General features: G+C 40.0%; 1 protein-coding gene across 6 annotated transcripts in view; it reads left to right on the top strand.

Annotated features, from left to right (window-relative positions):
* DCLK1 (doublecortin like kinase 1) overlaps positions 1-23,678 on the top strand; it is a 318,321-nt gene that overhangs the window by 256,777 nt on the left and 37,866 nt on the right. For 4 of the 6 annotated variants that reach the window (XM_044777292.2, XM_044777293.2, XM_044777294.2 and 1 more), the window contains 5 exons: positions 231-315; positions 2,983-3,091; positions 9,935-9,992; positions 10,499-10,618; positions 12,077-12,223. In XM_044777292.2, the coding sequence (XP_044633227.1) occupies positions 231-315; positions 2,983-3,091; positions 9,935-9,992; positions 10,499-10,618; positions 12,077-12,223 (519 nt within the window). Of the gene's footprint in view, positions 1-230; positions 319-2,982; positions 3,092-9,934; positions 9,993-10,498; positions 10,619-12,076; positions 12,224-23,678 lie in introns of all 6 variants that reach the window. The other 2 variants (XM_044777291.2, XM_070520527.1) reach the window with 1 other exon arrangement.

Here is a 23,678-nt window from a genome sequence, read left to right as displayed (position 1 = left end):
TTGACAAGGATTAGCCTGACGTAGTTAATGCCATCTATTATTGGTTAAAAGAGTGGGAGGGAGAGGTAGTCCTAATTGAATAGTCTAAGAACCTCCCTTCCGAGTGTTAAGACCAAATCCTCCCAGGTAGTGGGTGCAGTTATCTCCCGAGATTCTGGGCTGGGCATAGCACCCGGAGACTCCGGCCCTCTGACCAAGTATTTTTATTCTCTGTTTCTGTTCCCTTACAGAGCTCTCAACATGGCGGCTCTTCTACTTCACTTGCGTCCACCAAAGTCTGCAGCTCAATGGACGAGAACGACGGACCTGGAGAAGGTGGTGAGCTTGGGGCTTGGTGTATGAGGAGAAGGCTCAGCTTGTTCAGGGGGCAGAGGACGGGTTGGCTAAATTTACTCCAGGAAACTGTAACTTCTCAAGCAGAATGAATAGACAAGCCTGAAGCAGCTCATTAGGGCCATACCAAGGGGATAGAATTGAATAAGCCTCCCACTGGGGATCAGAGTCTACTCTGTGGGAACAGGAGGAGGGAGTTAGCCTAATTTGGAGACATTTCACATCCTCTGAGGGTGTAAGTATCCTAAGAAGGCCAGCTGTTGCCCTCTTTGGAAATAAAAAGGAGTAATTGCTGCCTTTGTTTTCCTAAATTCTGTTCACTTTCAGAATATTAAAGACAATTTACTCTCTTGATTGACTATTAGAGCCCCCCAGATGTACTTGAACTTAAGTGCACTCAACATGTGAAAATGCTGCTTTACAAAAAGATCTAATTGATGGTGATTGCAAAAATATTCTTTATACTTTAAGCTAATTCACTTTAGAATTTCTCTGTGATGTGGTTAAATGACCTGGATTCCAGAACTGACCTTTTTGCTAACTCACTGGATTGTTTTGGATAAGCTTCTTCGGTTCTTTGCATCTTAGTTCGTCTTCTGTAAAATGAAGATTGTAATACATGGCTATTTCCTCCCTGGGGCTTGTTATCAGGCTCACATCAATTATGGGAAAGTATTTAGAAAAGCATAAAATTTGGTATGATCAAGCCACTGTTGAAGAATGTCCTTTTTGTTTTAAATGATATGATTTTATTTTCCAAAAAAGTACCTTTTGGGGGAAGCACTTTTATTATGTTGCGTGAGATATGTGACTTACCCAAGAAGTATTTCCTGACTACCATGCAATATCAAACTTTTTTTGTATTTTCAGAAGTATGAAATTCGCCGTCTAGAAGTCTCTTTTGTTCCAATGTGTTATATTTACCTAATGAAATGAAATGGTTCTTGATTAAGCTTTTGGCTAAGCCTTCTTAGCCAAAAGCCTAAGTGATACATTTTATCAGGAAAAATACCCCAAGCCATGTGCTCCAGATAGACGCCTCAGTTATGCTCCACTGGAAGAAAAGATGGAAGTACTTCCTTCCATTTCCCATCTGAAGTCAGACTTGTCCCTCAGCCAAGAATGGTTACTTTTATTATCCATGTAGTAAAGAGCCTTAAGACCGTGTCATCCGAGAGATGTTTTGTAAATTCAGAGCTTTGCAGTGGATTTGAAACTTCTCCAACCATCTCCGCTAATAACCATGGAGTGGACAAAAGTCCCCAGGCTGAGTCCTTCAAACAGAGGCAAAATTGTGGCTTCTTTGGGGGTGAAGTGGCGAGGGAGGGTGGGGAGTAATTGGTTCCAGCTCTCATTTTATTCTGGAGACCACTGAGCTCACTTCTAGTGGGTTAAGAGTACAATGTCACCCATATAGAGGTGAAGAGGTTGCATAAATACCAAGGGCAAAAGTACAGCAGCAAATGTCCTACGTTTATGCAACACTTTCCAGAATGTCCTCCGCTCTAGAATCCAGAGTCGCAGATGGGGCACTATCACAAAACCAGAATAAGGGTCCTAAAGCAGATGTCTGAGCACCGTGCGTTTCCATTTGCCGTTCCCAACAATTCAGACTAAAGGAGAATATGAAAAACACCAAGAAGGCCCATTCGCCACCCAAGGTTTTAATTTTATTTTGAGAAGATGTGTTTAGTCTCAGTTTATGGTTAAAGGTCAGAAAAGGAGTGCATTTAGAAAGCACACTGGGCTTCCATCACATTTTGTATTCAGATTGCCTGAGGGAAAGCCAGGATTTACAACTTTAAAGCATGTAAATTTTAGAGCCCAGCTATAAAAGGCTTTTTACACCCCTAAGATGTTAAAGGTTATCCACTATATTTATGTGACCTAAGTGTGGCTTATTTAGTTTTACGGCCTTAGATATTTAAAGCATTATTAGGCATTTGTAAAATATTTCAAAATGCATTTTAAGAGGGAAAATGCGTTGTGTTAGTGGCACTAACATAATTGAAACTACAAAACTGCTCTGTTCACAGACATAATAGGTATTGCAATTTTAACTCAACATCTGCTACACAGGTTGCTGGTGAGAACATTTGTCTAAAATCTGCTCATTGATGCTGGGGAGGGGTGGCAATCAGAGCTTAGTTCATAAGGAATTTTACGGAGATCTCCATTTCAGGATGTAGTAACGCTAAGGGTCCAAACAGCAGGCATTTTTCATGCTTGCACAGTGTCAGGCAGCCCAGAAACCCTTACGAGCTGCATTTTCCTTCTGAGCCATACCTAAGAGGGTCATTTCTCTGTACACAGTGGGTCTTCAGTAAACTCTATGGATCAAATTGGCATGAAATAAAAAGAACAAAACTTCCTCCTCAGAATCCCCACTGCAACAGAAAGCATCAGTTGCTCTTACGTAGGTGGGAGTAGACCGCATACGTTTTACATTTCCTTTCGGTTTATCATTTGTCTTTTGTAAAAACTGTTGAGTATACAATGTCAGCAGGGGCGGCTGGCCTCACTGTACGGAAAATGACATATTGATTCTGAATCAGTTCCAGTCGATTAGATGACACTTCTAAAAGTCTCCTTTGTGCAACATCTGTGTTCTCTTTTCTACCAATAAAATTGTACTAATGATTCTTTCAGAAGTGTCAGAGGAAGGCTTCCAGATTCCAGCGACAATAACAGAACGATATAAAGTCGGAAGGACAATAGGAGATGGAAATTTTGCTGTTGTCAAGGAATGTGTAGAAAGGTGAGAAAGATATCGTTTGCATTGAACTTTAAAGGAAACATTTGGCATTATTTTCCAAGACTGTGTCTTTATTTGCAGTCTGTGGCACATATGGAATAGGTTAATGTCTTAACCCCAGATGTAAAAAAATTTTCAAAAAAGAAAAGCCCACTTAACAACAGATTTGAAAAATGTAGTGATTCCTGGGGACAATCTATAAATTAAGGACTTTGATTTTTTCTTTTTAATGTACTCAGCGAAGCTTTGCCAGATCTTTCAGGTAAGTCCTTTTATTTTGTTTTAAAAAAAACATTGCGTAGTTTTTTCTACACTTTCCTGAGACATTTTGTAGAGGTCAGAATGTTCCTGTCATATATCTCTAACATGTACTTTCATAAAATTAAGTATAATAACTTTGAAAAGCTTTAAGATGCATATGTATTGATCCCAACAAAAATGGTATTTAATACGTTAAAATGTTTTAAAATGAATGAGCCAGGTACTCTTGTGGGCCAAGGGGAAGGGTTTAGAGTGAAAATTTTATCCCTGGGATCTTGATACCTAATCAATAACAGTAGCTGGTGGCTACTAGATGGAGAACTGACAACTAGCAAAGTTACAACCCAGATTAAGGCTGCCTCAAACCCTAAACCCAGCGTTAGAGTTGGGATTCACTTCTTGAATAGCTTGCTTTAAGGGGACCCAGTCAGCCAGCAACTTCTTCTCAGAGCTGGGTGAGCAAAGTATTGACAAGTCAGGGGGACCTTGCCTCCTTCCTGGAGGCTGTGTGTCTGCTGGCTTCCTGGGGGCTGGCCTGGGCCTGCACCCTCTCTGTTACTCGTCTTTGGCCCCTGTGGGGCTGTGTGCCCTACTAGTTCATCAACACTGTGTGAGAATGATGCTGCTAAGCTCCACACTGCCTCTCAGAGAGGATGCCTTGGACCAGAAGCATTAGCCTGCAAGATCCAGAAGTGTTCTTCTCTAAGAGCTTTGATTTGGAAGCACAGATTCATGCCACATTACAGCTGGACGTCTACACAGGGCCTCAGATACCATGAGGGTCCCCGCACCCTTTGCCATTCTTCGGAAGGTGCTTCCCTGACTAAGGTAGTGGAACTCTCATTAAGCTACCCTCAAGCAGTGGATCTCAAAATCTGCTCCACCCCAATGTACCAGTTAGGCCAAGATATTCCCAACAGTAACAGTAACCCACCATAGCAGCCACTCTTTGTGAGGGAGGGGCATGAGTAATAAGTAGCTTGAAAATCCCCTAGTTGATGCCGCTAGGCCACCCAACCTCCTCTCTTCCCCTCATTATCCCACTTGACTATTTGTTGCTTTACTGCCAAATATAGAAATTTCACATTATTTTCTTGGGCCTTACACCTCCAAAAGCAGGAACAACCACTGTTTACTAAACATAAACTATATACAAGGTCCTTCACTTACATTTCATTTATTTACCATGATAATCCCATAATGTCAGTATTGTCTCCATTTTATACAAGGAAAGCCTGGAGAAGTTAAATGCCCAAGGTCGCTCAGCTAGTAAGTACTTAGCAAAGCATAGGTCTGAGCCCAGCTCTAAAATCCATGCCTGTGACCACTCTACTCCACTGCCTCCAGCAAGGAGTCTCCCATGAGAATGTGGCTTAGCTGAGCCAGTCACACACACCACATTTGTTCCTGTACAAAGAAGACAGAAATTAAATCAGGAAAGCCATTCCTAAGGTAATGAATGGAGTATGTGTGCATGTGTTTATATAATTTTACATTTCATTTATACTTTTACTGATAGGAAATCCAACCCTCTTTAACTTTATTTCCACTATAGGAGAAAATGCCATTTTTAGCAGATTGCCATGCCCTTCCACTGTAGGGTATCTGGTTATTTGCCAGTTTTCATCATCTGTTGAGTCTGGCTGGGCGGCCATGGTCCATTTGCTGTTTCTCCTAGCTAATACGTGGATCACCATGGCATCTTAGTCCAACAGCAGTGGTCCTCCCCACAATAGAAATTTCTCATTTCTCCGTCCAGAATTAATTTATTTCTTTCTAGTTTGGATTGTGTTCATCTTACACGTGTTCACATCTTGAGTCTCATTGTACGAACCTTGAGAGTCTAAACACCAGATTGCTCCAAAAAGTGTTAATATTCTGCTCCTGCTGAACGAGGACATATGGCATGTGCCCTCTCTCCCGAGAGGCATCATGAAACATTCTTTTAATATTTTCCAGAGGTCCAAGAAAATAAAAGCGAGCTGAGAATGTTGTGTATGGCACACATTGCTTGCGGGTACATTCTGCCATATTTTGAGAACGAATATGTATTAACAAGAACAAGTATGTCCGTCCTCTCTGAATAATGTGCTGTCACAGGGAAGGTTATATAATGGATATAATAACAGTGTTGCACAGGCCTTTCTTTCCATGGTCCTATGCCAGGTAGTGGCTGCCAGTTCCACTTGGATTTCTGCCTGTCCCCTGGTAGCAGTTTCTCCAGTGGCCTCAGGAACCCCTACCACATGTTAAAGAAAGTTGGTGGACTGAGATGTGCTCTGTTTTGAAGCTGTTTTTTGGAGCATTTTGAGGCCCCAAAGAAAACTCAAAGAGCTGAAAAGCACTAGCAAGAGGTCAAACATGAGTAGAGGGCTCACGTTAAGGTGCCCTTTGTCTCTGGCTTTCCTGGCCCTGTGTGGACTAATTATCATACAAGCTAAGGTACGAGTGATACAGTCGGGAGCACTGATGGTGTCTCGGGAGGCTCTTGACCTCTCCACCTGCATTGCTGGCATTTTTTAGTAATGTAGGCATCGGAATTGTATTAAAATTCTAGCTACTCATGATTCCCTCTCCCCCTCCTCCCCCTATAAACCGTAAGAGCTGCACAGCACAACTGCTTGCTCTAGCAGTGAATATAGGCTCAGACCCACCTGAACAACCTGAGACTCTAATGTCACCAAAAATGGGTTTCATCCACCTCGAAAATCTTCAGAATTCTCAAGAACCTTGTACCTATGATTTGAAGGCATTTCCTTCTGAAGTGGAATTTAGAGGATGAGTCAGGGTGAAGAAGCGTAGATATCTCTGGGCTGGCTGATAATGTTCTTCCCTCTCTCCTTCCTGGGGATGCTGTGGCACCTGATAGCCAGAGGGCCCGAGTTCAAAATCAAAATAGAACACCACTTCTGAGATGTTTTCTTTGCTCTTGGCAGTAGCTGAGGAGGAGGCTGAGGTCAGGCTTTATTACAATTACTCGGTAAACAAAGGTGCTGTTTATGAACCTCTCTTGCTGAAGGGTCTTCCTGCCATGTCCTAAATGCTACCATCCTCTGGAGTTTCCACAACTCCACCAACTTGTTGGAGCCCCTGCTAGTTCGGGCATATGCTGGGTACTTCTGGGGCCACAAAGACAGACAGACACAGCCTCTCTGCTTAAGAACCTGACCCACAATGAGGATTGCCATGGAATTCAATAAATGCTATGGAAGAGGAATGCCTGTGAAGTTGTTTTCTCTTTTCCACATAATCCCACATAATCTTTTGAAAAACTTTCAAAACATAGCAAACAACAATAAGAAACCTGTTAGTCCAGGGCAGCCCCGTCTAGCTCAGCCTGTTCCTCTTTCAAAAGGCATTCTGCTGACCTCCGGGCTGGGACAGGGCAAGGAATGGAGAGAAGACAGCCCTGGGTTTGAGAATCACTAGGTTAAACAAGACAGCTTTCTGCAAGCCATTTTTAGCACCAACATTAGAAATTAGATTTAGTTCAAGTTTGTAAAATTTGGAAATTTCTCTCTAGTAGTTCGGGCTCTAACCTTGGGTCAAAGTTAATAGGGAGGAGGCCTTACAAACGGAGTTCCCATAGACGAGGAGGAAGACGAAGTTTGTTCTGCTGCTGCTGCTGCTTTTGCTGTGGCATTCCAGGGCTCCCTGATTCCATAAAAGGTCAAGAATGTAATTTTGGGAACAAACAGGCAAATGGCCTGTATTTTCACCAGCAATCTAGGAGTCTAGTATTCTTCTCAACACAGCAAACTGTTGACTCCTTGGCGACAAGAACCAGGTCTGGTTCACCTCTGTAGCCACCAATGAACCGTGCTTATAATTGCTTGCTGAATAATTACACAGGCATAGGGATCCTTAGAGTTTAGGGTGGGTATGAAGGCAAACGCTCTATTTAACGTTTTGTTTCTTGCCAAGTGTTTTCATTTACCAACTTAAAGCAAGCAGTTAAATTTTTATTCTTACAGCATGCATTTAGTCCTAACACCTGTTTTCAGTCTCATTTTCCAGACTCAGCTACTTTCCTATAAACATGTACTTCAGTAATTAAGGATTTTCTTATGATTTTAGAATTCTGCCCTCAAGGAATCAAGAATGAAAACTCGCAGTAATTTTGGTGGTCCTCTGTGGGGCTCACTGATATGACATAACAGATAAATCTCATTGAGTGTTTGATCCTGTTATGTAAGGCTCTGTGTACTGAACCCACAAGGTCCTTTTTCCTAGCGAGCCTAGGTTTGCTGCATTTTCCCCTCAGCTGTAGGCTCAGGGCATAGCCCCATTGTTTGGCATCCTGGGAGCTGTACACCCACTTGCTCACTTGGGATGCTGCTCTCTGTCTGGCTGGCTGTAGAGATTTCACCTTCCTGGGTCCCACACCAGCCCTTTGCCTTGAGTATAGCAAAGCTTCAATGTTACTCATTCCAGGGAAATGGAGGATCAAGGCGCGAACATGAGGAATGACCAAGCTGAGAAAGCCCACTCTCTTCTTACCAACACCATCCTGTCCATCCACCCGCTTTGTGGAGGCGCTGAGTGGAAGAGTCAGCTCCATCCTAGCTCCGTGCCCTGCCTGAGACTGCTGGCGTTTATCAAAGCAGTCAGTCCAAGAGTCTAGATTCCCCTGCCATCAAACGAAACATTTTAAACCACGTAGGAAATAGCTTATGTATTCTTATCTCAGATTTGCTTTATCATAATTTTTCAGTGATTCATGAAAAGCAGCATCCAGAAACACTCCAGCTTTTAGTTTTCCTCTTAAGTGTTTTTAAATTTGTAAACAAACTCTTCAGAAGCCTCTTAAAAAGAGGCTATTTAGAGGGACCCCACGATCCTTCTGTGATGTGAGGAATCCCCTTGTGTGTGAGTAATTTGACTCTCTCATTTATCTGTTTGTTCGTACATTTTAAATGTCTGCGTTAAATTTTTCATTTTCCCTCTTACTGAAGGGTTTTTTCTCCGCCCTTATCCCACGGCCTTGCTGGTGGTCTGGCGTTCACGTGGGGACATCTGTTACCCCGAGCGCTGCGCTCAGCCACAGCCAGCTCACACCTTCCTCCACTTCACGGCCGCTCTGCCCAGCCCTGGGCCTGAAGAATCCGCAAAGGCGGAGAGAGGGGCCTCCTTGGGCCTCTGAGTCCATTTCTTCATGAAGCTGAGGCAATTTGGGCTCCCCTGGACAGCCCACAGTTTTTCAGGAGAGTCACCCTGAGGCAGGGGCCTCACCTCCTCCCTTCTGAACCACAAAGCCCTTTAGTATGGAAAATGGGCTTCAAAGTGATTGTTTTATTCTGGGGTTATTCACCAGATATAATTATAACAATTTGGTCAATGCTTATTGTTTTCTGCAAGCTACCACCGTGCACGGGCCTGGAAGTGTAGTGGGAAAAGCATTTTTAGAAGCAAATGACATGAATAGTTTCTAAAGTGCCCTGGAAACATGTTGTTAATATCTGGCCTCTTAATTTCTTTGTAGACAGATCGCTGTCTTGTCCTAGCTGCGTAACTAGGAAATCCCCCTTTGATTCTCTGTATTGAAGACTTTAAAACCCTATTTTAAAATTGTGTTCCTAATCAACCTCACTCCCACTGTATTCATTTGGATCCCTAAAATTGGCTTTTATCTATGGGTAAAAAGCTAAGCTGTCTTGGTTTCCCACCAGAAATGAAATGGCAATGCTTGTGAAGTAGTGGTTTATTATGATTGTTAAGCATGCATTGTTTGCTTCAACAATAGACCTGTCTGTCGTGTTTGGCGCTACAGTATCTTAGAAATGTTAACACAAATTAGGAAGCTATTTAAAGGTAACCATATGACTAAACCCTCCCTCCCACACCCATCATGGAGGAGGGGCAGTGTTGGTTGGGCTATCTGTGAAGCAGAGACCCCAAGAACTCAGTCCTGCTTTTAACACTGCCATGTGGCTTTGGGAAAGTGAGTTGATTTTAATCGTCACCTGTATTTTATTTCTATGAAGTGAGACAGCCATAAAAGGCCCAAGAGGTCACAGGAAGCTCAGATAATAATTTTCTGGCTTTTATACACCCTGAACACGTCATCCATGAGTTCTCTAACAGAATGCATAGGCTTGCACACTGAACCAAGTCTACAGAGTGTGAACTGCTTCTTGAGAGTTTTCAGTGTGACCATGAGAGCCATTCAGAAAACTGTCACAGCCACACTTTGTGGATAGAGAACTTCAAGAGAACTGGGAAGAAGAAAGGCGGAAACTCATATCTGCTTTATGTCTGGACCACACCAATTCAGAGGGAAGGGCAGGCAGGGCACCGCAGCAGGAGAAGTTACGCATGACAGTAGCATTGGTAGTGTTTGTATTACAGGTATGGCGACATTAACAGCTCCACATGTTTCTATGCTAGCATATTTGTTGTCCTTACACTTGGTCAACCCCTAAAAGTTTACATATTTCTTTTAAAAAAGGAAAAGAGAGTTCTTCACAAAATATTTATGCCTTGATGCAAGATCTGTGGGGCAAGAAATTAATCCTTAACAAGAGGATTCAATCTTGTTAATCTGAAATTGTTTCTTTATTTAAAAAAAAGACTATCTCTTTGCAGGTCGACTGCTAGGGAGTATGCTCTGAAAATTATCAAGAAAAGCAAATGTCGAGGCAAAGTATGTATAAGGTTTATTTTTATAAAAATACAATATTCGGGGGGTGGAAGCACAAAGATCAGTTTCCAAGTAGACATAAGGTCACCCTAGTTGTTGGATTTGGGTGGAGTAAAATGTTATATACTAATTAGAATGTAACTTTATTCTATAAATATCCCTGGAATAAAAGTTAGTTAGAATGATTGGATGTTATTTCTGTTCCTTATCTATGTTTGTTTGCTTGCTTGTTTACTTTCTTCCATTACTTTTGTGATTTAAGTTTCATTCCATCCTTCTATATGCAATTATAGTTATCAGGATAGGTTCAGAAATTAACAAGCATCATCTAAGGACCTTCAACATCTTATGGCAATGCTAGGCTATCTGAAGATCAGAATCTAAGATATACTTATATTTTGCAAAACACATCTCCCTTGGTCCTCAGCTAGTATAGTTTTACTCATTTGAGTTAGCTCCTCCTACGTTTTGATGTGTATACTGATTAAGGTAACTTTTCCCTTGGACAGGAGCACATGATCCAGAATGAGGTGTCTATTTTAAGAAGAGTGAAGCATCCCAATATTGTTCTTCTGATTGAAGAGATGGATGTGCCAACTGAGCTGTATCTTGTCATGGAACTAGTAAAGGTGTGTATTTTGGAAAAAAAGAAACCTGTACAAGACACCACACTTTTCTATATAATAGAACTCTCTCCTTTGTTTCCTCCCTCCAGTATTCAGCCTCTCATTTCTATCCATTGGCAAAATGGTGAAGACTATTAACATTAGAATTATACTGCTGGCGTTCGAGTCCCAACCTTAACCTAAATAGCTCCATGACCTTGGATATACCTCTCTGTGCCTCAGTTCCCTCATATGTAAAATGAGAATAATAATAGCACCTACCTAGGAGTGTTATTCTGAGGATACGAGGGATGGCTTCCACCAGTCTGTGTGACACAGAAAGTATTAGATACCCATGATTGTTGTTCTTATCATTGTTGTAGAAATTGTTCACTTTTCCATTAATTACATCCAAACATATCACCTATTTTTATAAAAACAAACTTTAAAGTTTTAGTCACCAATGGAATTGGAAAAGGGCACAGTCTAATAATAATGTAAATATTCTACCACCTTTCATTGAATATTACAATCTCATCCTGTCATGTAAAATTTATGTTTTTATTCTATTAAATCATAGAATATTGTAATGGCCAAATATTGATAATGGTCGAATCTAGGTGAAAGGTGACCCACCTATTCCCTCTACTTCTATGTTTGACATTTTCACTAATTAGAAGCTTTGAAAAGTTGAATGTTTAATTTCATGAAGTTATACTTTCTCAAGCCTTTTCTATTATGTTAATCTAACTGAAGGTGTAAATAATGTCTACTTTAGTCGTAACGTGTTGTAAATTAGTCACATCACCTTCTGCATCAACTGTGTGCACCATCAGTGAGATCCTGGGGCTCCAGGAACCGTGTTTGGAATCCTCGGCTGAGCTGGTGGCAGAAATCAGCTCTGTGGAATGTAGGGTTTCCTTTTGTAAATATTTAAGACCGAGAAAGCGTTTAATAAACAAATATGTTACTATATAGAAAAATATTCATTCTAGGGCCTTTAAACTTTCATTATTCAGAGTTGCTTTTTCAGATCTGTTTGCGTTGTTTTTACTTAGTGGTTATTCATATTTATAGATGAATTCTACTTTTTTCTACCTCAAGTTAGGATTTGTTTCTTTCAGAGGGGTCGTAACTTGTTGGTTTGTGGTAACACAAGGTTATTTTCACATTTGAGGACGCGACTCCACCCGTCTTCCCTGGCCGGGGCCTGTGGAAATGGCTGCCTGTCTGAGGGCAGAGCATCCTCATCCTGCTTTTTCCTTAGAGCTCTGGAGGAAATATCGCTGGCTTTCACAGTAGAGAGAGAAGTCACCATAAAGTCTCTGAGGCTTTGAGAGGGAAGTGGCAGGGAAATCCCCAGGCGCTCAAAGATCCTGCCTGTGTTCTTCATTTCCTTTGGAGTCCGTCAGTCGCCTCTCCAGGCGGCCCCATTGGACCATCTGTTATAATGTGCTGCTCCGCCTGCTGTTCTCTTCTTAGGGAGGAGACCTCTTTGATGCTATTACTTCCACTAACAAATACACTGAGCGAGACGCCAGTGGGATGCTGTACAACCTGGCCAGCGCCATCAAATACCTGCACAGCCTGAACATCGTCCACCGCGACATCAAGCCAGAGAACTTGCTGGTAAGAGGAGTTCCCACTTCAGGGCATCTGGAGTTCCAAGCACTCATGAGTGAATTTGAGTATTTCTCTTTTTTTTCTTTTCTATTTGCTTTTCTTTCTTTTTTAGAAAGATTACCTTAAAGGCTAGCTTCCAGCTGGCCTTCAGTGACTAGCTGGAAACCAGTCTTTTAATTTGATCTATAAGGGTTACTGTGCCATTAGGAGCACTTGACTTACCAGCAAGGAAAAACCTGAGGCAGGGCTGGGAAGAGAGCTCAGGAAATCTGGGGCGGCTGTTAATACCTTGGGGTAGGCCAAGATAGATACAGCACTTTTATGTTAGAAAGTTTGTACTTGGAAAAAAAAAAAACAGGAAGCCCCTTTAGACTTTCTCTTAGCCTCTCAAATGTACATCCCAATAATAAGATCTAAGCTAAGAGAATAAAGCAAAATGAGTTTTAAAGACCCCAGCCCCTCAGCATAAAAATAATCATGATAAAGACTGATTTTAAAAATCAGAGGCATTCTTACCCCCTTTATGACAATTAGTTTGCTGTTCACAAACTTCATCTCTCTGGGGAAACAGTGCTAGTTCTGCAGGCAAGCCAGTGAGGATCCCCTCCAGGTCCAGTTGTTAAGGGGACAGTATTGGAAAGAACTGAAGAGACAGAGACCGGGCATCTGGGATGTGTCACTGGTGAACATGGGAGTAACATAATTTTCTGGCTATTCAAGCTGGAATTTTAATGAAATCTGTTCAATCTCCCCCACCCCCAAGATGCTAGTTCTTCTTTTACTTTCATTATCCAACCCCAAGTGTCATGTATTATGGGTAACTATTACTTTGTCCATCTCTTCAGAAATCCGGGAATTGAGGACTCTCTTTCTGAAGCAGTATTTCTCCAAGGGTGGTCCAGACTCCCTGCATCAGAATTACTCCCAGATGCCTGTTAAAAATGCAAATTTCTGAGCCTCCCTCCAGCCCTGCCGAATCAGAATCTGGTGACTGGTGACAGGGTGCAGGTCTACACTGCAGCCAGCTCCCCACATGGTCTGAATGAACACTCAAGTTTAAAATGAGATGAGCAACCCAGCTCCCAGCACCCAATAAAGTCTGAGATCCTCTGTTATGGAGCGCCACCTCCGTGTGCTTGCCCTGTGCTGAGGGCTTTATGCTCATCTCATTTAATCCTCACAACAACCATGTGGCGTAAGTTCTATTACTGGCCCATCTGAGAGGTAAGGAAACCTGGGTGTTTAGAAGTTAAAACACCTGCCCAAGGCTGTAACAACTCAGAAAAGGAAGAGCCAAGATCTCAGTCTCACTCTGCCCTGGTCCAAAGTCCAAGTTTTTAAACACTAGACTACAGAGAGCTGTGAATTAGGGAGAGAGCTTTATTGCGTGCGTGCATGCCCTGTGCCAGGTACTGTGCAGAGAACAGAGAGACATGCCTTCATGGAGCTGACATTCAAGAAGGAAAAATAGCCATTCAAGAAATAAATACACGAGCAATTAGTTAGTTGCAATTATGTTAGTAATCTTGTAGCTGCTGGCTAATGAAGGCAGCTGAGGTCAAACAGAGTTCTGATTTAATTGCCCCTCAAATTTCACATCTCCGAAGTAGCCTGAACATTCTCTTCTGCATAGTCGCCTCCATAAACTGCAGCCGTTTTCTCTCGTCTGAGCTCATTATTCCTGTGTCCTGAATTATGCAGGATTGTCTCACGGGAACAGCCTTACAACTGGGCCTTTGTTTAAAATCTTCTCTAGCCTCCGAAAATTCAGTGACTGAAAATTAAAGTTTTATTTCCCTTCCCCTTTTTGCAGTTCAATTTTGTGTACCCATTGTTCACTCGCGTCTCACCAGAGCATTATGTGTTTCTGTAAATGCCATCAGTGATCACAGAGCAGTGTACTTTTACTAAAATTACAATTTGCAGGATACTTTGTAACTATTGTGCTCTTTCAAACATTTTAAATTACCCAGAAAGAAAAAAGTTTTCTTTTTTCTTTCTTTCCTAATTTAAGGATGTTAAATACACACCATTGTGGTCACTCATAATATAAGTTTAAAATATATATATGAAAAACTAAACTACTTCTACTTTGCTGGTATAGTAATTTCTTACTATAGGGAGTGTTAAGGGTCGATGAGTTTTGCGGGATAAATCTGTTATAGGATGAAATAGGAGAATAGAATAAGTTTAACAAAATTAGGGTGACACTGGTAATTGCACTGGAAACCTCTGTTAATTTCGCATTCTGTTGACCTCTGTGTGGAAATGAGAGCACTGTCGTGGGAGGCACACATTCACATATCAGGATTTATAGTCAGACGGACAAAGTTCAAAACCAAGTGCTTTACTCTTCCACTGGCTTGTCTTGTGACCTTGAACAAGTTACTTAACTCCTCTGAGCCTCCTTTAAGGGGATTTTATGAAGATAAAGAGATAACATGTAACTATTAGTTACCTTCCTTTTTATTTCCCCTTGATTTGCAATAAAAATTAAATTATTCCTAAAAATAAAACTAACAATAATATTATGTGTTGTAAAAATCATCTCTCATCTTTTTTTGACATTGCTTTTAAAATTTTACGATTTTCCCATGCATGGATTTGCCATCTCGTGGCAAAACGTAGAGCTGCAGACTGTTTGAAAAGTGCTAGGATAGTTTGAATGTTAAGATTTTGAATCCATTTTCTTACTACGGAGAAACTTACCAAATAAATAAAAAGGCCTCATGCATGCTTTGCATTATTGTTTTATTAAGAGACCTCAAAAAGCCCTATGAAGTGTTACGCTGCTGATGAGATTTTTGCTGTTCAAGTGTTAATGTTTGTTATAACTAGCAAAGGATTATTTATAAATGTCTAATTCAGGTATAGATTTCACTTTATGGTAGTATCATTGCATATACAGAACTTTTAGAACTTTGTCTTTTTAATTCTTATAGAACAATATAGAAATATTGTAACTTGTCTTTAAGGATCTATATTGATCATAGGAATGATTTATTTAAGCCTAAGTAGTTGGTCAGGTCAAAGCATTTTAATGAGAAAATATGATTTGATTTACAGTGATGTTTCCAGCCACATTGTAGGTGAAAACTGGGAACTGACCCAACAAAAATACTTCTTGTAATTTTATTACTGTGTCATTACTAAGATTTTTTTTCACAAGGTAATCATATCAGTGACTTTATATGTGTGTGGGTGGGGGGCTGTTTGCTTTGTCAGACCTGGTGCTTAATGGTCCATATGGACAAGTGACAGGTGAATGAGAGGGTGGATGAGATGACAGAGTGAATGAGTGATACTTCTTCACAGAATAGAGGACAGACCCAATGCGATACGTCCAAGCCACTTCTCAATTCATCTGTTACATTGAAGACTCACGTTGATCTCAGTCTAAACTTCACTGGGTGGGCAGAGAAAGTACAGTGGGACCATTGTGTGTGCGTGTATGTGTCTGTGCCGTGATAGTTTATGACTAAAAGGAACCTTTTGCTTTTTTCAAAAAAAAAAAAAAAACTAAGATCAACTGCCTTCAGTTCACAAAAGTCACCACTAGATGGCAAGCTTATACCCTTGGCAGCAAAGATCATCAGGGGCAGCCTGTGTTTCTTCCAAGGAGCTGAGAGGGACTTTTATTTATGTATTTTTTTAATTAATTTATTTTTTTAATTGAAGTATAGTTGACATACAATATTGTATTGATTTCAGCTTAAAACATGGTTCAACATTTATATACATTACAAAATGATCACCCTGCTAAGATTAGTAACCATCTGTCATCATACAAAGCTATCACAATATTATTGACTGTATTCCTTATGCTGTACGTTCCATCCCCAAGACTTGTTTATTTCATGACTGGAAGTTTGTACCTCTTATCCCCTTCACCTATTTCGCCCTTCTCCCCACCACCTACCCCTCAGGCAACCACCAATTTGTTCTCTGTATCTATGTCTGTTTGTTTTCTTTTGTTTGTTCATTTGTTTTGTTTTTTTAGATTCCACATATAAGTGAAATAATACTGTATTCTTTATTGTTCTGACTTATTTCACTTATCATAATACCCTCTAGATCCATCCATGTTGTCACAAATGGTAGGATTTCATTCTTTTTTATGGCTAATATTCCATTGTCTATATATACCACATCTTCTTTATCCATTCATCTGTTGATGGACACTTAGGTTGCTTCCATATCTTGGTTATTGTAATCAATGCTGCAATGAACATGGGGTGCTGATATCTTTTCAAATAAGTGTTTTTGTTTCCTTCAGATAAATACCCAGAAGTAGAATTGCTAGATCATATGGCAGTTCTAGTTTTAATTTTTTGAAGACCCTCTATACTATTTTCTATAGTGGTTGCACCAATTTACAATCCCACCAACAGTGCACAAGGTTTCCTTTTTCTCCACATCCTTGCCAACACTTGTTATTTGTTGTTTTTTTCATAATAGCCATTCTGACAGGTATGAAGTGATATCTCACTGTGGTTTTGATTTATATTTCCCTGATGATTAGTGATATTGAGCATCTTTTCATGTGTCTGGTAGCTGTCTGTATGTCTTCTTTGGAAAAATGTCTATTTAGGTCCTCTGCCCACTTTTTAATCAGATTATTTGGTTTTTTTATATTGAGTTGTATGAGTTCTTTGTATATTTTGGATATTAACCCCTTATCCGATATATCATTTGCAGATAGCTTCCCCCACTCAGTAGGTTGCCTTTTCGTTTTGTTGATGGTTTCCCCACTGTGCTTTTTAGTTTGCTGTAGCTTCATTTGTTTATTTTTGCTTTTGTTGCCCTTGCCTGAGGAGACATATCCAAAAAAATATTGCTAAGACCAATGTCAAAGAGTTTAATATCTATGTTTTCTTCTAGAAGTTTTATGGTTTCAGGTCTTTCATTTAAGTCTTGAATCCATTTTGAGTTTATTTTTGTATATGGTGTAAAGAAGTGGTTCAGTTCCATTCTGTCCAGTTTTCCCAACACCATTTATTAAAGAGACTGTCTTTTCCCCATTGTATATTCTTACCTCCTTTGTCATAGATTAATTGACCATATAGGTGTGGATTTATTTCTGGGCTGAGAGGGTCTTTTAAAATATATACACAGATGCCACTTGTTTAGGAAAATTAAAGACTTTACTGGCAAAACTATAACTTACTTCACTAGTTTTTATTAGATTCCAGAAATAAGCACAATAATTTTCTTGAAATATAAAAGTTTATGTTCAGAAGCCTTTTTCCTTCCCAGCTCCCTAATACTCTCTGGGAGAAAGCAGTTTCTAAGAGAAACTGCCTCTCTCGGTCAGAAATTTTTCTTTAGAAATTCTGTGTCTAGGTATTTGTGCCTGCTTCTAGCTGCCCATCAAAATGGCATGTGTAGCTCCTGATCCGTAGTTTCATGAAGTGGATTGTATCTAGTAAGAAGCTATCCTGTTTTCCCTAAGTGATGACCATAGGTTGTGCTTCAGCTTTTCTTAGTTTCCAGTTCAAGCCAACACCAACCTCACAAGATAATGAATTTCCTTCTGCCTTAATCCCATGACTCTTAATGCCAAAATAAATCTATTTTGTGATAGGATAGCTAACTACACTGGTAGACAAGGCAAGTGCCCCAGACAGAGTATATCTAGAAGTCATAGACAAAAACATAGTTGAGTGGATTTGTAGTCAGTCCACTGTACTGTGAACTTGAGCCACCAGAGTGTTGATTAATGGATTGGGGATCACCCAAAGGAAGGGAGCCAGGGATCTCACAGGAGTCTGTTACTAGCTCCACCCTAATCAGCATTACCAGTGACTTGAAATGAAGATGTATTCTACCAAATGACAGAATTGACATCCAAAAATATCTTTGGCTCTATAAAGGTCTAAAATTAGTTAAGATAAAATTTAACAAGAGATAAAAATAAATCCCTGTGGACTAAGTGGTTTTGGTGTAGTTGTTTTATTAATCATTGTGGAAAAACAGAAATGGGAAAACTTGGCCTGACGGGGTCAAAAGACTGTTAGTTGACCGTAAGTTCAGTGTGAGCCTCAGTGTGACGTGACTGCTAAAAATACTAAGACTCCTCCTTAGACTTCTTTCACTGAAAGACTGTTGCCGTCAAGAGAGTCCTCTGCCTTGCTTATATAACCACATCCTCTCGTGAGGGACCTGAATACATCATGTCAGGGGCCTGAAGTTGAGCCCACAGAAGGGGTGGAGAAAGTGGAGCATGGTAGCTCTCAGTGAATATGGCTGCTAAATGGAAGATGGGAAAATGTTTTTCTGCCATTTTGGAGAGCACTGAACTCAAACTAAAGAGAAGGCATTAAGGGGCGAGAGATTTGAGGCTGACGTAAGATAAAACTTTCTAACAATTATGCCTGTTTCAGAATTAAGTGGCCTTTATTACAGGTAGATTGTGGTCATTGAAAATGTTCAAGCAGAAACTGAATGATTGTTTTTCGTAGGCGTGTAGAAAAAAAATCTGCTCTCTGAATTTGGATAAAAGTTGAGGGAAAACAGAAGAAAAACAACATTTCTCCAAACATTATTTAATACAATAATGTGCCAGTTACTCTGCTAAGCATTTGCTGAGGGCCCTTCCCCAAGGATCTGTGATTCCAACACAGAAAAGACATGAAGTAAGAGAGGAGGATGTCCCTTTTGTTTGTCTACATCTGTCTGCTCTACTACTCATCCCTTCTGTCATTAAGAACTTAAATAATATCGTTTATTTCATTAAAAATGACATGGCCTGAGGCTGGCCTGATGGCATAGTGGTTAAGTTTGCATGCTGCACTTCAGCAGCCTGGGGTTCACAGATTCGGATCCCCAGCATGGACCTACACACTGCTCACCAAGCTATTTTGTGGTGGTGTCCCACATACAAAATAGAAGAAGATTGCCACAAATGTTAGCTCAGGGCCAATCTTCCTCACCAAAAATAGTAATAATAATAATGACATTGCTTTATTGGGCTATCAAAGATAAATAATAGTAATAGTAATGTACATTGTTGGCAAAGTTATGAGGAGACCAATCATCTTATATGTATTGGTGGAAGAGTAACTAGATAGAACCTTTCTGAAAGGTAATTTGGTAACATATAACTGAAGCCCTAAATAACATATGTACCCTGTGACCAAGTAATTCTACTTCTAGAAATGTAACCTAAAGAAAAAAACAGATATGTATACATATATAGGGATGTTCATCTCAGGGTTTTTTAGTATGAAAAAATATATAGAAACAACTTATCTCAGGGCACTGAGCAGTTAAATAATGGCATGATGGGGAGACAGGAGGGCATAGTGGTTAGAATCATGGACTTAGCTATACTGAGCTTAAGTTCTAGCTCTGCCTCTTGTTAGCTGTGTAACATTGGGCAAGTTACTTAACATCTCTGAAGCTCAACTTTCTCATCTGTAAAATATCAATAAGATTACTTAATAGGATTGTTGTGAAGATCAAATGGGACAGTGATTGTGAAGTTTCAACACAATGCCTGGTACATCCCATCTTCTCAATAAATGGCAGTCGTGGTAGTTGTTGGGATTATCAATATGGTGCATCCATACAATGGAAATCCAGCAGCCACTGAAAATCATGACGTAGATATGTGCTTATTCAACTGGGAAAACATTCAGGATATATTGTCCAGTGGAAAAAGAAAAGCAGGAAAGAGAGAGAAAGCAAGCTCTGGAAGTCCATCCCCCAAAATGTTAACAATGGTTATTTCTAGGTGTCAAGATTATAGGTGAGTTTAATTCCTTTCCCAGTGTTATTATCTGTCTTTTCTAATTTTCATACAATGACATATTGGATATTACTTGTGTGATGAAAATGTAATACAATTTTTTTAAATGGCAATGATTTTGAGTTCCCACAGTTTTAGCAAAATCCTAGGATATACAGTTGCTCACAGAATCTGGAATGTGCATGTTTCTTGTCTCTCACTGCAGCTGCATAGAACTCCTTTTTAGATAGTTTCGTGACTGTTTTAAGGTGAGGATGAGAATCAGGTTTCCGAGAGCTTCCAGTCACTTCTCCATCTTTCCAGATATCTCTCGTGGAATACTTTGAAAAGCTGTTTCATTTTTTCCTCTAATGCTGTTATCCCTTTTCTGGATTCTATGCAACTTTCGTTGTTTCACTTACCTTTTGATTTCATAAAGATTTTACATGTGGGTATAAAATGGGTTTGGTTTTCTTAAGAATTAATTTTTTTTCCAGGAGGTTTAATTCTAAAGTATGTGGACCATGAAGTGCATTTTGTAAAATAATTCCCTGCACAAATGTTGTTATACTTCATGTCTTAAAGGTTAAAGATTTAAATTTAATCTATTTTCCTCAGAAAGCATCGTAAAGGACATATACCATGGCTGGAGGAAAATCAATATCTTTTTAGAGGGATACCATATTTGTTAAAAAGTAAATTAACTTTTTTTCATGGCTTTGTCGATTTCATGCCTTTTTTGTTCAATTCTATTTGGTGAAATAATTTTCAGTACCTACTGTGCTCCTCTGTGAAAAATATTTCGGTGGTTACTAATGATTCATTAGCCAGCATTTCAATGGGGCTATCCTTAAATTTGTAGCAACATTGAGAATTATGTTTGTTCCAACACATCTGTTATGTTAGTCAGCTTTTAGTTCTTTATTATGGGAATCTCAGAAACCATTTGACAGGGTTCAGGTTATCTGTGAATTTTCATATTATTTTATGGCCACCGGCTGCATTTTATGACTCTATATTAAATCTTTTAGTTTTTCAAATAGCTTTCCCAAATGGTCTCAATTTCTAATCCAAGGGAAATCAGGCATATGCCCAAACATCTACTGTTCAGCAAGTTACGGCTACTGTGAAACCCCAAATAAATGAAAAAGAAACAAAAATCAAAGTCTTCTTTAAAAAGAAAAGTCCTGTGTAAAATACCAGTGTGCCAAAAACCTACATCCCTGACCTTTTCCCATATCTATTCTTGGTAGGACCTGCCTTCAGCTTTTAATTGGAACCTTTTTCATAATTATTGCCATTTAACGCATTTAGTCTGTCAAATCATGGGATGTCTTTATAGCCATATAATAAACCCTAGAGAACAACTTCTCTGACTGTAGCCATCTGCAATGATCACAAGAGGAGCTTACAAAACACTGACAGTCTTTATGGTAATAGGATACATATGGCAGCCCACAATTATGTGTAGCTGCATTCAATTAGTGTTGTACAATTACACAGTTTTATTGCTTAGTTAGAACAGTGAAAGCACTATGTACTGGGTAATTTGCACTAATCCCCGTCTCTTTAATAGCCCCTCAGTGTTCAAAATGTGGGGGAACATCTATAGTATTTAAAGGGCCTGGGATGAACATTAAATCATATCTCATGTTGTGAATACTCTTTGATTGACAATTAGTGTACTCCCACTGCTTGTGTGGGTCACGTTTTATGGAGGCTTTAAAATACCCTTGTAGCAAAAGTTCTTCATCCATCAGAACCCGCTGGCTGGATCAGGCTGGCCAAGTCTATCCTTGCGGCGTGTTGCTGTCCTTCCTGAAAGGTGGTCAGGCTGAGGAGACATGCTGAGAACAAAGTCAGAACCGATTCAGAGTGCTAGAAACCAAGGACTTGGCATTTTAAATGTGAACTTGTTAGAAGCTTTTGTGATTCCTAACTTTTAATTAAAAACTTAGTTCAAAGTGAATTTATAGCTGCCATTTGGGAAAATACTTTCTGGAGATGGTTTTGTGAGGAGCGTGTGTGTGTGTGTGTGTGTGTGTGTGTGTGTGTGTGTGTGAAGCAGATGTATTTAGCAATCTGTGATTTTAACCAAGGTTTAATTACATATGCAAATGGCCTCACTCATGCCCCTCTGTAATTGGCTCGGGGAGGGAGAAGGGTGAGCCCAGCTCAGGTTGCAGCAGGAGCTAGCACTGCGCCCCAGTGGTGAGGTGAGCTCATTATGCCGCTTAGGAAAGGCTCTCTCCCATTGGAGGAGACAAAGCACTGGAATATATTCTTCTGTATCCTTCTCCCAAAGTGTTGACAGAGAAAAACCCAAAGCAACCTTGTTTCCTGCCCTGCGTGACAGTAAGTTAAACAGAATTCCAAACGAGGGGCCTAGACATGTATTCACCTGCAAAAACATTTTGCTGGTGCATTTTTAATGTACTTGGGTCTAGAAATGTTTTCAATTACATACGTGGGTTAGGTCTTTGTTGCTAAGCTCTTAGTGTCTCTCCTAAGCATCACTTTAAACCTCTTTATGTTCCTGAAAATTCTGCTATATGGTTTTCAAAACAAAAAAAGGGGGGAACATTGGAGAAGAGATTAAAGAGAAATAAAAAGAACATTAAAATGATGGATTCTATGTATTTTATTTAAACGATGTTGACTTCTTTTAGAAATATTATTACTTTTGGGTAATCCTCATTTTATTTATTTTAGGTCAGTTTTTTAGTGCTTTTTTTCCCTTAGTTATTCAAACTTTGAACTTTAGTGCTCAGCTATATTAAATAAAATTGGCATATGGCTATATGTGAGATGGAATTCCTATTAAGATATAGATGCTCAAAAATAAACCCTTGCTACATGTAAGAGAATTGCATGGCCATATTCAGAACCAAAATGTGACTTGTCATTGGATCTGCCAACATCTGTTTTTGTCCAACTTTTGAATAAAGTTAGGTGATTATAGATAGTATGTTTAGAAAAAGGCCGCAAAATTCCTGTATAAATGGAGTTGTGTAGATGAAATCTGCAGAACCTTACAAAACATGCACCCTGAATGTTTGGACCTAACAGAACATCAAAGTAAGCGATTATTTTGCATTTTGGAAAGGTTGTTGGTAACAAAATGGAATTAAGGAAGTAAACAATTCTGCTCTGTCTGGGAAATAAGTTAGATGATCTACTAGATGTTTCCATCTCAAATTTCTTTTCATGAAAAACATTTGCTTGTCATTTGGATGTTCAGAGTAGCTGACGTGCTAAGACAACAATTGAAAGATTTCTTTGGCCTGAGAACATTTACGCTGGGGATGAGATTCAGATGCCTCAAAGCTCCTAACTCAGACTTGTTCATGCTGACCAGGGCTGCACGGCTGTGTCACTAAAGTAGGGAGGACAGTGTCCATCCCAGATGACAACTGGGCAAAGCCACATCTGTGAGGGACATATGGCTGTCTTTGCCCTAACAACCCAAGTGCAGGTGACCCCACAAGCCTCTGCATGCCTGCCCGTGGGCAGCCCAGACTTGATCGTGGTCAAGCCCTTAGAGTGAGGACTGCATATTCTGAGGGTGGAGAAAATGTGAAAGAATATTTTCTGCCCAGAAAAGACACAGTCTCTCCAGAGAGGAGGATCTGACTGCCTGCCTCTGCCAAAACAGTTAGATCCAAATGATCGTTGCTGATGCTGCAGCTTAGCTGGCCAAACATCTGCACTTTATGTTCCAGTGAAATGAGA

This window comes from Equus asinus, chromosome 11, assembly GCF_041296235.1.
Source record: "Equus asinus isolate D_3611 breed Donkey chromosome 11, EquAss-T2T_v2, whole genome shotgun sequence".
Classification (NCBI taxonomy): domain Eukaryota; kingdom Metazoa; phylum Chordata; class Mammalia; order Perissodactyla; family Equidae; genus Equus; species Equus asinus.
Note: the sequence above shows the minus strand (reverse complement) of the source record. Positions and strands in the feature narration are given on the sequence as shown.